Source organism: Eurosta solidaginis, chromosome 4 (assembly GCF_040869045.1).
Source record: "Eurosta solidaginis isolate ZX-2024a chromosome 4, ASM4086904v1, whole genome shotgun sequence".
NCBI lineage: Eukaryota > Metazoa > Arthropoda > Insecta > Diptera > Tephritidae > Eurosta > Eurosta solidaginis.
The window spans coordinates 265032-280442 of NC_090322.1; the positions used below are offsets into that span (position 1 = coordinate 265032).

At 42.4% G+C, this 15411-nt stretch overlaps 1 protein-coding gene across 5 annotated transcripts in view; it reads left to right on the forward strand.

Moving 5' to 3' along the window:
• Positions 1-15411, forward strand: part of Myo10A (Myosin 10A) — a 177791-nt gene that overhangs the window by 145510 nt on the left and 16870 nt on the right. For all 5 annotated transcript variants that reach the window (XM_067779243.1, XM_067779240.1, XM_067779244.1 and 2 more), the window contains exons 4-6: positions 11716-12287; positions 12346-12589; positions 12657-13796. In XM_067779243.1, the coding sequence (XP_067635344.1) occupies positions 11716-12287; positions 12346-12589; positions 12657-13796 (1956 nt within the window). The remainder of the gene's footprint in view (positions 1-11715; positions 12288-12345; positions 12590-12656; positions 13797-15411) is intronic.

The window sequence follows — 15411 nt, forward strand, 5'->3', positions numbered from 1 at the left end:
CGCCGGAAGTTGATGTATCAAATCAAATAAAAAAAAGTTTATAATCAGCTGTTCCATGCTGCCACCTTGTATCGTTGCGCCATGGCAAAACCAATAGAAATAGAGAAGTGTCAGGGGCCCTATTCAGTAACTATGAGTTTTGAAATGTACATTTTTCTTTCATACAAATTATGTGAAGAAAAAGTGTACATTTTAAAACTCACAGTTACTGAATAAGGCCCCAGTAGTATAGAGATAGAGAGTTAGTTAAAAATCTTGGTTTCCAAAACTTAAAACAAAAGCCAAAATACATAATTAAGAATGTTACCAAAAAGGAAAAGACACACTTTGTAGATGAAAATGGTTGTAAAAGAGATAGAATATTGTGAAGAGGAAGTAAAAGTATCAAAATGAAATAAGTGACGTTAAGTTTGAAAAAAAAGTAACTGGTAGAAATTATTCAAGGAAGAAAATAAAGAAAAATGTTAAAAAATTCATAAATACGTAAAATTAAGCAAAAACAAATAATAATAATGTTATTGTATGTAAAGTAAAATGTTAAATTTCTTCTAATATATTACAAAAACAACAAACAAAAAACAAAACAGAAACAAATATGTACACATTGAATGTGCTATGTATATAGAAAGAAGATTTATGTTCGCATACTTTATCAAAGAAAAATCAAAGCAAGACAAACAACAATTATCCACATATTCATTGTAAATCAACAAAATTAATATATGTATGTATATAAATAGGAGCAAGAAATGCACAAACATTTTCGTTTATTTTAAACTTTCACACTACAGGAGCAATGTATGTCAAACGGTGGGGGAGGTTTGTTATTACTCTCTGTAGAGCAGCTTACTCTCATTTTGGAAAAGTCCGTTATTTTAATCTTCAGTTCACTTTCATCTTTCTCTCACTTTTTACCTTTAGTTAGTTTTTAAGCTTACGTTTATATTTATCTTAAGCGGGAGTCATTGGTGCCGTTTGTCGTATCGCTGTAGTCGTATCCCTAACGTAATCAGCTGTTTATCGTTACGACGGCAAACCAAAAACCAATTGGTTGGCTACGATACGGTTACAACCTTTGCGGCACCAATAATCGATTGTATTGATTCCCATAAGGTTGGTCGAATCAGCCGTTATAAGGTTACCGATACGCTTATCGATAAAGCACCAATGTCTCCAGATTTAAGATCGACATCAAAAGCTTAACATAAAGTTTTTACGAACAGAAAACAAAAATTTAAAACAATTAATAAAATATTTTAAAACATTTTTAAAAGAGTTTGGATTGACTTTATATGATTCAAGGTGGTCCCGCTACTAAAGCCTGGGAAACCAGCTAACATAGGAGAGTCGTATCGCCCGATATCTCTCGTATCGCCAGTAGCCAAGACACTTGAAGCCACTTTGCTCTCCTACTTCAAAACAAATTTGCAGCTAGCCTGTCATCAGCATGGCTTCAGAAAACTCCATAGCACCACCACCGCGCTAAATGCCATCAACACCCAGATAAATTGCGGTTTAAATCAAAACCCCCACCATAGAACAGTACTCGTTGCGCTAGACCTATCAAAAGCTTTTGATACGGTCAACCATCGCACGTTACTGCAAGACCTGGAAGGGTCTACCCTTCCACCATGTCTTAAAAGGTGGACCGCAAATTATCTGGGTGGTCGGCAGGCATCGGTGCAATTTAGAAATGAAACATCAAAACCAAGAAGAATTAAACAAGAGGTGCCACAGGCTGGTGTCCTATCCCCACTTTTGTTTAATTTCTACATATCTAAGCTACCTTCGCTACCAGAAGGAGTTACTATCGTTTCCTACGCCGATAACTGCACAATAATGGCCACAGGCTCAAGTCCAAAGATCGATGAGCTTTGCAACAGAATAAACGGCTACCTCCCTGATCTCTCCAGTTTTTTCGCCTCGCAAAACCTGGCATTATCACCGACTAAATCCTCCGCGACCTTATTTACCACATGGACGTCCCAAATGTCGACCATTTTGAACATCCACGTCGATGGCTCTACGCAACCGACGTCCTACACCCCAAAATCTTGGGTGTGACGTTTGATCAGGATCTACATTTTGGTGAGCACGCAGCCGCAATCGTTCCGAAAATCCAGAGCCGTAATAAAATCCTCAAATCTCTTGCTGGCAGTACTTGGGGAAAAGACCAAGAAACGCTCATTACCACATACATAGCAATTGGCCAGACGATTGCGTGCTACGCGTCCCCTATATCGTCGCCAAGCCTAAAAGTTACCCACTGGAAGAAGCTACAGGCCTGCCAAAATACTGCTCTGAGAATCGCCACGGGCTGTCTTCTTATGTCCCCAGAACACCATCTACATAATGAGGCGAGAGTACTCCCCATCAGGGAGAGAAATGAGATGCTAACCAAACAGTTCCTGTTGAATACCCAGAAAACTGGGCATCCCAACAGACATCTGATTGATGAGCCAACACCGCCTAGGGGCTTAAGGAGTCATCTCCGTAAGTATTTTGAGGAAATACGTCACCTGAGAACTCAACCGTGTGAAGCAAAAAAACACAAGCAGGTCCTTGGTGAACTCCACAAACAGGCGTCGGACCTTTATGCCAGGAATTGCCCGGTGAATCCAGTACTCAAAGAACAGTCCCCAAAACTTGCGGAGGAGGAACGCATACTCCCCAGGAAAACGCGAGTCACTCTAGCTCAACTTACTGTATGACCAGCTTGCAATGTGTCCCCACATGACACCAACCATCTCTTTAACTGCAATGTGGAACCAACGCCTCTAGCACCCCTTTCATTATGGTCCACCCCTGTTGAAACAGCAAGTTTCCTTGGACTCCCGTTAGAGGATATTTATGAAAATTTGTGATCGGTCGCAGCTGTTAGGTGGGGCGAAGCACTGCTACAACAACAACAATTACAGGACTTTCTGATGAACCCTTTGACGCGCAATGCTGCTGAAAAAAAAAGATTTTCCAAACGGGATCGCCCCTCGGCCATGATTTGGCAAACACTCTGAGTGTATTTCTGCCATGAAAATTTTCTCAGTGAAAACTCATCTGACTTGCAGATGCCGTTCGGAGTCGACGTAAGACATGTAGGTCCCTTCCCGCCAATTTGTAGGAAAAATCAAAAGGAGCAAAACGCAAATTAGAAAAGAAGCTCCTAAAATTTCTCCGGAGGTTATCGCGCCTTATATTTATTTACATACTCACTTTTTTAACAGGAGTCGCCATATATAGGTGAGTTTTAAACTTCGTTTGGATAATCATGGTGATTCCAAGAGATTAGTTGGGAGTAGGGTAGCCAACTGTCAGAAATTCCAAGCCCGGAGATTTGGATTTAGGTAATTGTCAAGTGAGAAAATCGAAACTAATGTTTTAGACGCCAGTTTAGGTATCGAAAATAGATAAAGTTCGAGAAACAAATAAGTCTCAATTTGGTTTATATATAAGGCCAAAAAATTTTTTCTCTTGCGTTAACGTTCAACTTTAGTATGAGGTAAGAATTAAGTTCCTCAGTTAGAAAACTACCGAAATTCATATTCCGTATATCACATACCAGCATCGAGGGGTTGAGTGAGCTATTAAAAAGGATTTACTTGAACTAGCAAGGTTTTTAGGTTCTACACATTTTACTTCCGTTAAACTTTATAGCAGGTGCAAAAATTCAGTTTTGTATAATCACGTCTCTGGATCGGGGGGCCATCGTTCGAAATTCGGAGAACGGAGAAGGCGGAGAAACCCCGAAGAGTTGGTAGCCCTAGTTGGGAGTAACTTTAGAAATATTTTATAAGAAAAGAGATTAAAATATGTCAAATTTTTTTAAGGAAGGGTTACCCAAATACTTATGCAGGGGAACGTGCAACCACAGTAATAGAAAATACTTTCAAATACGTATTTCGTATACGAGTACATAAAGGATATTTCCATGTCAACTGAACCTTCGAATGGGATGATCATCTTTGTTGAAGCATTCTGAAAAAACCAGTAGGGGATTTCTGGTTCTAATAAATAGGTTGAGACACTTAATATTCAGTCATTACTTTTATGTAAGGGCACTAACAATATCTTAGTATATATTTAAATTGTAGTAAGTATTACAATTTTCACGGTTGGGACAAGCGATATGTTGTGAAGTTAGTGTTATAAAAACTCTGCGAATATATGGAAGAAGATTGTTTTGTTTAAAAACTTTTAGATACATGAACATTTGGGAAATCAAATATCGTAAACATAACTAATTTTTCTTAGATAATTTTATTTCTATAAACCAAATTATAAGTATGACGGGTGGGACAGAATTTGTCACGGCTGGGACGTGTTCGAATTAAAGGCATTTAATGAATTTGTTAGTAATGAATAAGTATTCCAAAGGTTCAAAATATGGTACAAGTCTTGGAATAATTTCTTGAGCTAAATAAATTTGAGTTAAGGAAAGCTTTAAGAACTTTTATTTTCAGATTCCTAGGACATAAAAGCAGCTAATTTATAGATTAGATCTTTTGGCTACAAATATTTCTATAATATCTTGAAAATCTAGCTTATGCAGTACTTCTCCTTCTGAACTCAGAAGGACTAAATTAATGAGTAGCTCCTCCCCATGAATGCACGAAATCGATTTTTAATTAAGTTTATTTTGGTGAAAGGTCTTTCACTTGTGCAATTTGTTGCTATAGGTATAAACGTTAAGAATCTCTGAGTTGAAAAATGTAAATTGCGGATTGTTTTATTCCCTGATGCGGTACAATAACCACTCATTTGTTTCCATTTCCCCTTTTGTGTGGAGATTTGTAAATGTTTTAGTTGGATCAACTCGTGTGTTCCAAATGTCTAGGATATGCTTCCCACAAGCTTTTAGCTTTCAATTCGATTTATTCTGACTCCATGAGCATCAGTGCACTCATTACTTCAAAAATAGCCGTGTTTTTTTTTTACACGCGTATACGTTTACGTTTATCCTCGCTTAGATAATGCTTAGACATGTTGTACCGAAAAGCGCAGACACAAACCTCTGGTGGTAGAACATATAGCTGAATCGGTTGCGATGAATAGTGGGCACACACCATTTGTAGAGGTGATACATAGAATTAGTGAACAGGTGAAACATAGACACATATTTCTGTTGCCTGTGAGTATAATGCGTATTGAAATTTAGGAGTATTAATTTTATGCTCAGCAATTTCAGAAGAGTAGATAAAGTTTAACGCTTAGCAGTCCATATAAAGTTTAAGCATAAACAAAGATAGATAAAAAAAAAAAAACACAGCTAATAAAAAAAAAGCTTGTGAATTTGTCTCTAGCTGAACGTTGTGATGCCGATGCTTGAGTACCAAGGGGTTACAAGGGAACATTTGCTGACTCATAATCGCTGATCTCTAAAAAAACTTATTGGCAGCCTCTTCGCATGTATCTAATGCATACTTTTTTGATTTTACGAATGATAGCAGATACTTCGGAGTATACCAGCAGTTCGTATGTTGATTTAATGGTTGAATCAAATCTTTTATGAATGTCACTCCAAAAGATAACGTAAAAGCTCTTTCTAAAAAGCACATTTTCTTTGCTACTCCCTAAGCTTTATTTCTAACCATATATTTCTGTTTATATCTCATATCTTATAACTCGTGTTAACACAAAAGGCTCTTATTTCTATAATTGAAAGAAAAAACACTGCATGTGACCATGCGTTGGCTGCTGCATTACTTACTTAGTTTATTGGCGCTTAACCGTTTAAACGGTTATGGCCGCCCAACAAGGCGCGCCTGTCACTCCTTCTTTCTGCCAACCGGCGCCAATTGGACACACCAAGGGAGTTTAAATCGTTTTCCACCTGGTCCTTCCAACGGAGTGGGCGCCGCCCCTACCTCTGCTTCCATAGGCGGGTTCCGATGGAAACACTTTCTTGGCAGGAGCGTCATATTTCATTCGCATAACACGGCATAGTCAGCGCAGCCGCTGCGTTTTAATTCGCTGAACTATGTTGATGTCTGCGTATAGCTCGTACACCTCACCGTTAAATCTTCTTGGGTACTCGCCATTGCCAACGCGTAGAGGTCCATAAATCTTTCGAATAACTTTTTCTCGACCACTCCCAGAGCCGTTTCATCTGATGTTGTCAGGGTCCATGCTTCTGCATCATATATCAGGACGGGAACGATAAGTGACTTGTAGAGTATGATTTTCATTTGCGAGAGAGGACTTTACTTTTCAATTGCCTACCTAGTCCAAAATAGCATTTATTGGCAAGAGTGATTCTTCGCTGGATTTAAGAGCTGATGTTGTTGCTAGTGTTGATGCTGGTTCCCAAATAAACGAAGTCTTTTACTATTTCGAAATTATGGCTGCCAACAGTAGCGTGGTTACCAAGGCGTATATACGCTGACTCTTTGCTCAATGACAGAAGGTACTTCGTTTTGTCCTCATTCACCATCAAACCCATTTTTAACGCTTCTTTTTCCAGTTTGGAGTAAGCAGAACTAACGACGCAGAACCGTCTCCTGACCCCGGTCCTGAGAAATGGTTTTGCTGCATCTGCCGGAAAAGAATCTCGTGCAAGTGATGGTTGCATCGGACAGGTTGTTCTGGGCTTGATCCCAAAACCCGACGTCCACGTAACTTTTATAAATCTTTTGTGGCTCCTTGCTGTTCACGCCCAAGGGCGTCCCGTAGTCTACGCCTAAGCGCCCCCTCACTACCTTCCAGCAGCCCCGCTGCTCAGCAAGCCACAACAAGTACCCGCTGCTGCTCGCGCCCCACGGCGCCAACAACTCAAACAGCTGATACCACTCATAACTACTACCTTCGTAGTAGAGTTGGTAGCAATGCTGAGCATCAGCCCCTGCCCCGTCTTCTCCCCCCCCCCCCCCCCCCCTCTTTTCCGGCAGCAATCGTGCAGGTCAGGGAAACAGACTCTTAGTCCCTACCTCCGTTTGCACCCTCTGCCAGCACAGAATATATAGGTTTGCGACATCCGCCCAATGCAGCTCCTGCCTTGGGTGGTGCCACTTTCCTAGATGTTCTGGTCTCCGCGACGGCAACCCCCCGACGGGTTTCATCGCGCCATGTTACCAGGTCGCAAACCCAAATCATCCGGGTACCCCAATGCTTGCCCAAGGACGCCCAGTCCCAGGGCCACAACAGCAATTGCGTCCTGGCCTTCCACAACCCAGGCGTAGTCACCCGTCACTTACCCCCAGAGTAACGGCGTCTCCCCTTATGCACTTCAGAATTCTGCAGTTAAACTGTAATGGACTAACTGGGAAGATTACGGAGATAGTCGATTTCATGAAGCGGCACAACATCCGCATTGCTGCGCTTCAAGAGACTAAACTCACAGCAAGATCTACATTGCAGACCTGCTCTGGGTATAATGTCCACAGGAAAGACCGCGAGAGCGGAAATGGAGGCGGTCTCGCGTTTATCATACACCACTCTGTGCAATATTATATATTTGATCCTGGCATCGACCGCAGGGACAATGTCTTAGAACGTCAAGGCCTATCTGTCCAGTCAGGCGATGCAAACCTAGAAATCATCAACATCTACATCCCTCCTGCCACCTGTTGCCCCAGTGGATACCGCCCTAATATCAGGGCCTTACTCACTGGCAACAATCGCATTATCTTAGGCGATTTCAATGCCCATAATGATCTATGGCATTCAAACTTGCGGGCGGACAGTAGGGGTGAGATGTTGGCGGATCAAATAGAAGAAACGACGTTCTGTACAATAAACGGAGACGCCCCCACACGTATGGTAGGAAGCTGTCACAGCTCGCCAGATATCTCAATCGTGAGCGCAGAACTCGTAAACTGCGTCAACTGGCAGCCGATGGTAACATTGGCATCCGACCACCTGTCCATACTTATTTCGCTTGAGCGTACCGCCAACTTCATCGTCATAAACTTCAAAAAAGGAAAGTGGGAAGAATATAAATCCTTTACAGACAACCGCTTTGCTGCCCTCCCTATCCCGACCGATGCCCGCCAAGGGGAGTGTGCCTTCCGCAAGGTCATTGAATCCGCCCCGGCACATTTCATTCCCGCCGGGAGAACTCCCGAAATCCGGCCCACTTCCCGGCGGAGGCCGCAAACTTAGCGAGAGAACGTGACCTTATAAGACAGCTTGATCCAGGCGACCCCAAATAAGGGATATAAACCAACGCATCAGATTGCTTGTGGATGAACACAAGCGGGCGAAATGGGAGGAGCACCTAAGAGGTTGTAACCTCTCTACCGGTGTGGGTAAACTTTGGTCCACCGTAAAGTCCCTATCGAATCCGACTAAGCACAAAGACAAAGTTTCCATCGCCTTTGGCGACAAAGTGCTGTCGGACGCGAAAAAATGCGCGAGCGCTTTCTGCCGACAATATATAATGCATCCTACGGTCGACAAAGATAGACGGAGAGCCAATAGACACGCACATAAACACAAATTCAGCGCGTCACCAATCACCATCACCGCTAAAGAGGTTGAGGACGCCATTGGTCGTGCTAAACCATCCAAAGCAGTGGGCCCAGACGGCATAGCCATACCGATGCTTAAAAACCTAGGGAAAGAGGGTTTCAAGTATTTATCGCATGTCTTCAACCTGTCTCTTTCCACCTTTGTCATACCTGAGAAATGGAAAATGGCCAAGGTGGTCCCGCTACTAAAGCCTGGGAAACCAGCTTACATAGGTGAGTCGTATCGTCCGATATCTCTCCTATCGCCAGTGGCAAAGACGGTTGAAGCCATTTTGCTCCCTTATTTCCAAGCAAATTTGCAGCTAGCCCCTCATCAGCATGGCTTCAGAAAACTCCATAGCACTACCACCGCGCTAAATGCCATTAGCACCCAGATAAATTGCGGTTTAAATCAATACCCCCACCATAGAACAGTACTCGTAGCGCTAGACCTATCAAAAGCTTTTGATACGGTCAACCATGGCTCGTTACTGCAAGACCTGGAAGGGTCTACCCTTCCCCCATGTCTTAAAAGGTGGACCGCAAATTATCTGGGTGGTCGGCAGGCATCGGTGCAATTTAGAAACGAAACATCAAAACCAAGGAGAATTAAACAAGGGGTGCCACAGGGTTGTGTCCTATCCCCACTTTTGTTTAATTTCTACATATCTAAGCTATCTTCACCACCGGAAGGAGTCACATTCGTTCCCTACGCCGATGACTGCACAATAATGGCCACAGGCCCAGGCCCTAAGATCGATGCGCTATGCAATAAAATAAACGGCTACCTGCCTGATCTCTCCAGTTTTTTCGCCTCGCGAAACCTGGCATTATGTCGACCATTTTGAACATCCACGTCGATGGCACTACGCTACCGACTGTCCTACACCCCAAAATCCTGGGTGTGACGTTTGATCAGGATCTACATTTTGGTGAACACGCAGCCGCAATTGTTCCGAGAATTCAGAGCCGTAACAAAATCCTCAAATCCCTCGCTGGCAGTACTTGGGGAAAATATAAAGAAACGCTCATGACTACATACAAAGCAATTAGCCAGCCGATTACGTGCTATGCGTCACCCATATGGTCGCCAAGCCTAAAAATCACCCACTGGAAGAAACTACAGGCCTGCCAAAATACTGCACTCAGAATCGCCACGGGCTGTCTTCTTATGTCCCCAGAACACCATCTGCATAATGAGGCGAGAATACTCCCCATCAGGGAGAGAAATTAGAAATCTGGGCATCCCAACAGACATCTGATTGATGAACCAGCACCACCTAGGGACTTAAGGAGTCATCTCCGTAAGCATTTTGAGGAAATACGGCACCTGAGAACCCAGCTTATGAAGTGAAAAAACACAAGCAGGTCCTTGGTGAACTCCATAAACAGGCGTCGGACCTTTATGCCGGGAATTGCCCGGTGAATCCAGTACTTAACGAAAATTATCCAAAACTCGCGGAAGATGAACGCATACTCCCCAGGGAAACGCGTGTCACTCTTTCTCAACTCATTCTGGATACTGTAACAGGTTAAACTCTTACCTATCCAGAATCAACCCCGACATACAAAATGTATGCCCCGCTTGCAATGTGTCCCCACATGACACCAACAATCTCTTCAATTGTAATGTGGAACCAACGCCTCTAACACCCCTTTCCTTATGGTCCACCCCTGTTGAAACGGCAAGTTTGCTTGGACTCCCGTTAGAGGATATTGCTGACAATTTGTGATCGGTCGCGGCTATTAGGTGGGGCGAGCATTGCTACAATAACAACAACAACAACGCGGGTGTTTAGGCTGATGATATCAATGTCATCAGCATATGCCAGTAATTGCACGCTTTTATAGAATATTGTTCCAGAGCGGCTAAGTTCTGCAGCTAGTATAATTTTCTCCAGTATCAAATTAAAGAAATAGCACGATAGGGGGTCAGCCTGTCTGAAAACTCGTTTAGTTTCGAACGGCTCGGAGAGGTCCTTCCCAATTCTGACTGAGCTGATGGTGTTGCTCAACGTCATTTTGCACAGCCGTATAAGTTTTGCGGAGAAACCAAATTCAGACATAGCGGCATATAGGCAGCTCCTTTTCGTGCTGTCAAAGGCGGCTTTAAAATCGACGAAGAGGTGATGTGTGTCGATTCTTTTTTCTCGGGTTTTTTCCAAGAAAATTTGGCGCATTGTGAAAATCTGGTCGATGTTAGATTTACCAAGTCTGAAGGCGCACTGATAAACTCCAATTAGCCGATTCACGGTGGGCTTAAATCTTTCGCACAATACACTTGACAGGACCTTATATGCGATATTAAGAAGGCTGTGTCCGCTATAGTTGGTGCAGTGTTGCAGTATCCCCTTCTTGTGGACTGGGCAAAGAACACTTAGATTCCAATTTTCGGGCATATTTTGCTAAGAAGCTGATGCATGCGCCTTGCCAACTCCTCGCCGCCGTATTTGAATAACATAGAATGTTGGGTGCAGTATTCTAACGAATAACCACGACTGTCTTCGATATCGATGCTATGTTTTTGTAAAAACTGAAGTAAAGCATCCGCCATGTTTTAACTGGAGTGCCTACAATTCAGTCAGAATGCGTTCGATCAATGTGCACTCTATCGGGTGATGAATCAACAGAAAAAGAATAGTACTTTTTCGTCATCTTGTGGTGGCCTCGGGTGCGCCCCGTGGGCCGTGTCTCTGATCAGGCCCTACAGTCAGTCAACGTAGAAATAAATGCCTCATTCTTTGTATATATGGCTTAAAATGTGAAAAATCAAAGGGCAATTCAGATTTCATAAGTGGATTTCTTACCCAGGGCATCTGACATTGAAGGCAGCACTTTATCCGCTGCTCCACATCGGGTAGTTTATTTCGGGTAATTTATGTTTATAATACAAAAAATAATAATTTATTTACAATCGTTTACTTCATATTTTTGTATTTAAATAAGTATATGTATTTGTACACAAATGTATTCGCTAATAACAACTGCCAGATTCTTTAACCGAACCAAGTAAGAGCTTTAATTTTGGCATATACAGGTTGGGGTGCTAGGGGAATTGCCCCGCAAAATATAAATTTATTAACATTTGCATTACATGTCCACTTCCTGCACAACATTTTGTTTCAGTTTTGTATGATTTTCTGATTTTTTTTATTAAATTCGTGCACAGCTTAAACATTTTTACTAAGGCGGACCAGTTTTTTGACTTCTTACGTATTGTGCATTCAAACAAACAAGTAATGGTTCAATTTTGTTTTTTTTTCCAAAATTTCAGAGCCAGTCGAAGGCCTCAACTTTATCATCGGGTGCTCGTGCAGCTGCACAAATATTAAATGTCCCCATAGAACGTTTGGAATCCCGTCAATCAAATCATCGCGAGCATGCAATTTTGGTTAATGGCCAAAATGGCGCAGCAACCATAACCTCTCCAAGGGTTCATGAGGCTCATATGACAGAAAAAACTATTGCTTCAAAGCAGGAACGCCAAAGTACCGATACAGAAGCTGATGTTCATCAGGACGTACATCATACCACGGATAGTGATGCGGACTCAATGTCTCCAAATACAAGCAATCACATGGATATACAAAGCGAACGACATCAATATAGTAAACAAACAAGTTACTTACATTCCGGTCGCAAAACTTCAAGTACCGCGCAGCAAATTCCACATCAGCTACAACAACTACAGCAAAATCAACAAATGCATAGTCACAATCACGCTTCAATGACACATCATCTCGATGCCAATTACTTGACTGAAGAACCAAGTAGCAGCAATGGTCCATCGCCCTCTATCACTAAGTATTCTCTTCTTCAATTCGCCATGCAACATTTCCGTAACGAGTAAGTAAAATTCTTAGAGATAGTTACATAAATCCTCAGTCCCTTTTTTTATTTTCAGTCACTATCCCGAGGCTCGTACGCACCACCGTGATCAAGCTCGAGATCCTGCGGATCGTCGGATTCCTTCTTATGCAGATCTAGTTAAATGGCAAGGCATGCCCATTCGCATGCCATTGCTTCGGTTACCAAATGATTTAGCTCCTTTAGCCCTCGACTGTTTTGATTGCATTCTTCGCTACTGTGGTGACATTCCGCACGATCCTGAGCTTACAGAAGTCAAATGCGTATATACTGTACTAATGGTAAAATATTATGTTCTAGAATAATTTAGCGAATTAACCAACCTTGATATATTTATTGCCATTACAGCATTGTCACAAATATTTGGCTCTTCGTGATGAGGTATATTGTCAGTTGATGAAACAGACCACTGCTAATCGTTCGCCGTGCCCAGACTCTGCGCAGCGCGCTTGGAGACTTTTAAGTATCCTAGCAGCATACTTTGGCTGCTCGGACGCTCTACGTCCTTATTTGATGGAACACTTGACATCTGCAGCTTCAGATCGTCGGCGCTCTTGTCACGGAACAGCGGCAGTTTGCTTGGCTAATTTGCGTAAGACTGCGCGTTGTGGTGGTAGAAAAAATGTTCCAAGTGTAGAGGAAGTTACGGCTGTGTCTGCCGGACGCTCAGCTCGTCGTCAAATTTATCGCCTTCCAGGTGGTGCGGAACGCGTAGTTAATACACGTTGTTCAACTGTGGTTGCAGATGTCATTGCTGAGCTTTGCGCATTGTTAAGTGTGGAATCGGAAGCTGAACAACAGGAGTTCTCATTATATTGTATTGTGCAAGGTGATGCTTTTACAATGCCACTTGCAGCTGATGAATACATATTAGATGTTACAACGGAGCTTCTCAAGTCAGGTCAACCGTTTTACTTGATATTTTGTCGATCCGTTTGGCATTTTCCTCTGAAACGTGATCCTGCCCCAACACCTCTCTATGTTGAAGTACTATTCAATCAAGTGGCGCCGGACTACTTAGAGGGTCTCTTATTAGAAGTTCCTGGAAATGGTGTACCCATACCGGAAATTGTACGAGATATGGCCCGCATAGCGGCATTGCTTCATCGTGCTGCTGATCTTACACATGTTCCAGCTATGAAAGAAATTAAATTCCTTTTACCAAAACCAGCACTTGGTATACGGGAAATTCGTCCAGCTCAATGGGTGGGATTAGTGCAATCCGCCTGGCCTCAAATTGCTGGTTTATCACCAAGTCAAGTGAAAGCCCAATTTCTTATGGTACTGTCCGCGTGGCCTCTTTTCGGTAGCAGTTTCTTTGCAGTGAAACGCATTTGGGCTGAAGAAGGACCACACGTGGAAGACAGCAATCCAATGTGGCGTGATTTGATACTGGCCCTAAATAGACGAGGAGTGATATTCCTGGATCCAAACACACATGAAACGCTACAGCACTGGCCATTTATGGAAGTAATTTCTACACGCAAGGTATATACATATATGTTGTGATGGTAGCGCGAAGGTCCTGACTCAAGTCCAAGGAAAAACAACATCAAAAACATAAGAAACAGTTTTTCTTAGCAGGGCCGTCCTTGCGCATTGGTTTGGCAAACGTTTCCGGTGTATTTCTTCCATGAAAAGCCTCTCAGCGAATTACGGATTCCGTTCGGAGCAGGCATACAGCATGTACGTTCCGTCCCTCCAATTTATAGGGAAAACTTAAAAAGTAGCACGACGGAAATTGGAAGAGAAGCTCGGTATAAATCACCACGGAAGGTTGTTTTTATTTTTTTATATATCTCACGAACGCCGCTAAAAAGGTTGACTCTGCTTTTTTGAAATTGAGCTTTGCACTCTAAAAATAATTCAAACATTAGTCCCTTAAAAAAATACTTAGCGCGATTTACCTCCGAGGAGATTTAAGCCGAGCTTCTCATCCAATGTTCGTCGCGCTCCTTTTTAATTTTTACTACCTATAGGGACTGGACCTACATATTTATGCTAACTTTGAACTCAAGCTGCAAGGCAGCCGAATTTTCACGGTGTGTGTTTTCAAGCTTGTGTTTGCCAAAGCACATCCGAGATGAAACAACTTTCATGTTTCTTTTCCCGGAACTTGAACACAGGAGCTTCGGTGCGGTAGTCGTAAGTGATATAAACAAGCTTTAATGCTTGGAAATTTTTCTCTTTATTTGAAATGGACCACAACCCTTTTCCCATAAATTCTACTTTCTGTATACGAAGATGCGATATTCTTGAAGTCAGCGCATATTAATTTATTAAAATAGGCTAAATAAACTTTCGTTTAAAATTTATTACTTAAACCCAGTGCACAAGAAAAAACTATGTTGGATGTTACCAAGTATTTCGCATGGTTTAATAATTCAAGTTATTAGTTCGATAATTTGTTTGAAATTTTAAACAAAAAGCAAGTAAAGACGTCTAAGTTCGGTGTGAATCGAACAGTATACACTCCGCTGTAAGCTTTTAACCTACAGTTTGTTTAGTTTAAGTTCGGTGACATTAACTATTTTCAAAATGAAGCATGTTTATTAACTGTGATGTGGTTGCTGTTGTTGTTGTAGCAGTGCTTCGCCCCATCCAATAGGTGCGACCGATCACAAATTGTCATCAATATCCTCTAATGTGAGTCCAAGGAAACTTGCTGTTTCAACAGGGGTGGACCATAATTAGAGGGGTGTTAGAGGCGATGGTTCCACAATACAGTTGAAGAGATGGTTGGTGTCATGTGGGGACACGTTACAAGCAGAACATATGTTTTGTATGTCGGGATTGATTTTGGATAGGTACGAGTTTAACCTGCTATAGTAGCCAGATCGAAGTTGAGCTAGAGTGGCTCGCGTTTCCCTAGGGAATGTGCGTTCCTCTTCTGCAAGTTTTGGGTATTGTTCTTTGACTACATGATTCACCGGGCAATTCCTGGCATAGAGGTCCGACGCCTGCTTGTGGAGTTCACTGAGGACCTGCTTGTGTTTTTTGGCTTCATACGGTTGTGCTCTCAGGTGCCGTATTTCCTCATAATGCTTACGGAGATGACTCCTTAAGCCCCTGGGCGGTGTTGGCTCATCAATCTGATGTCTGT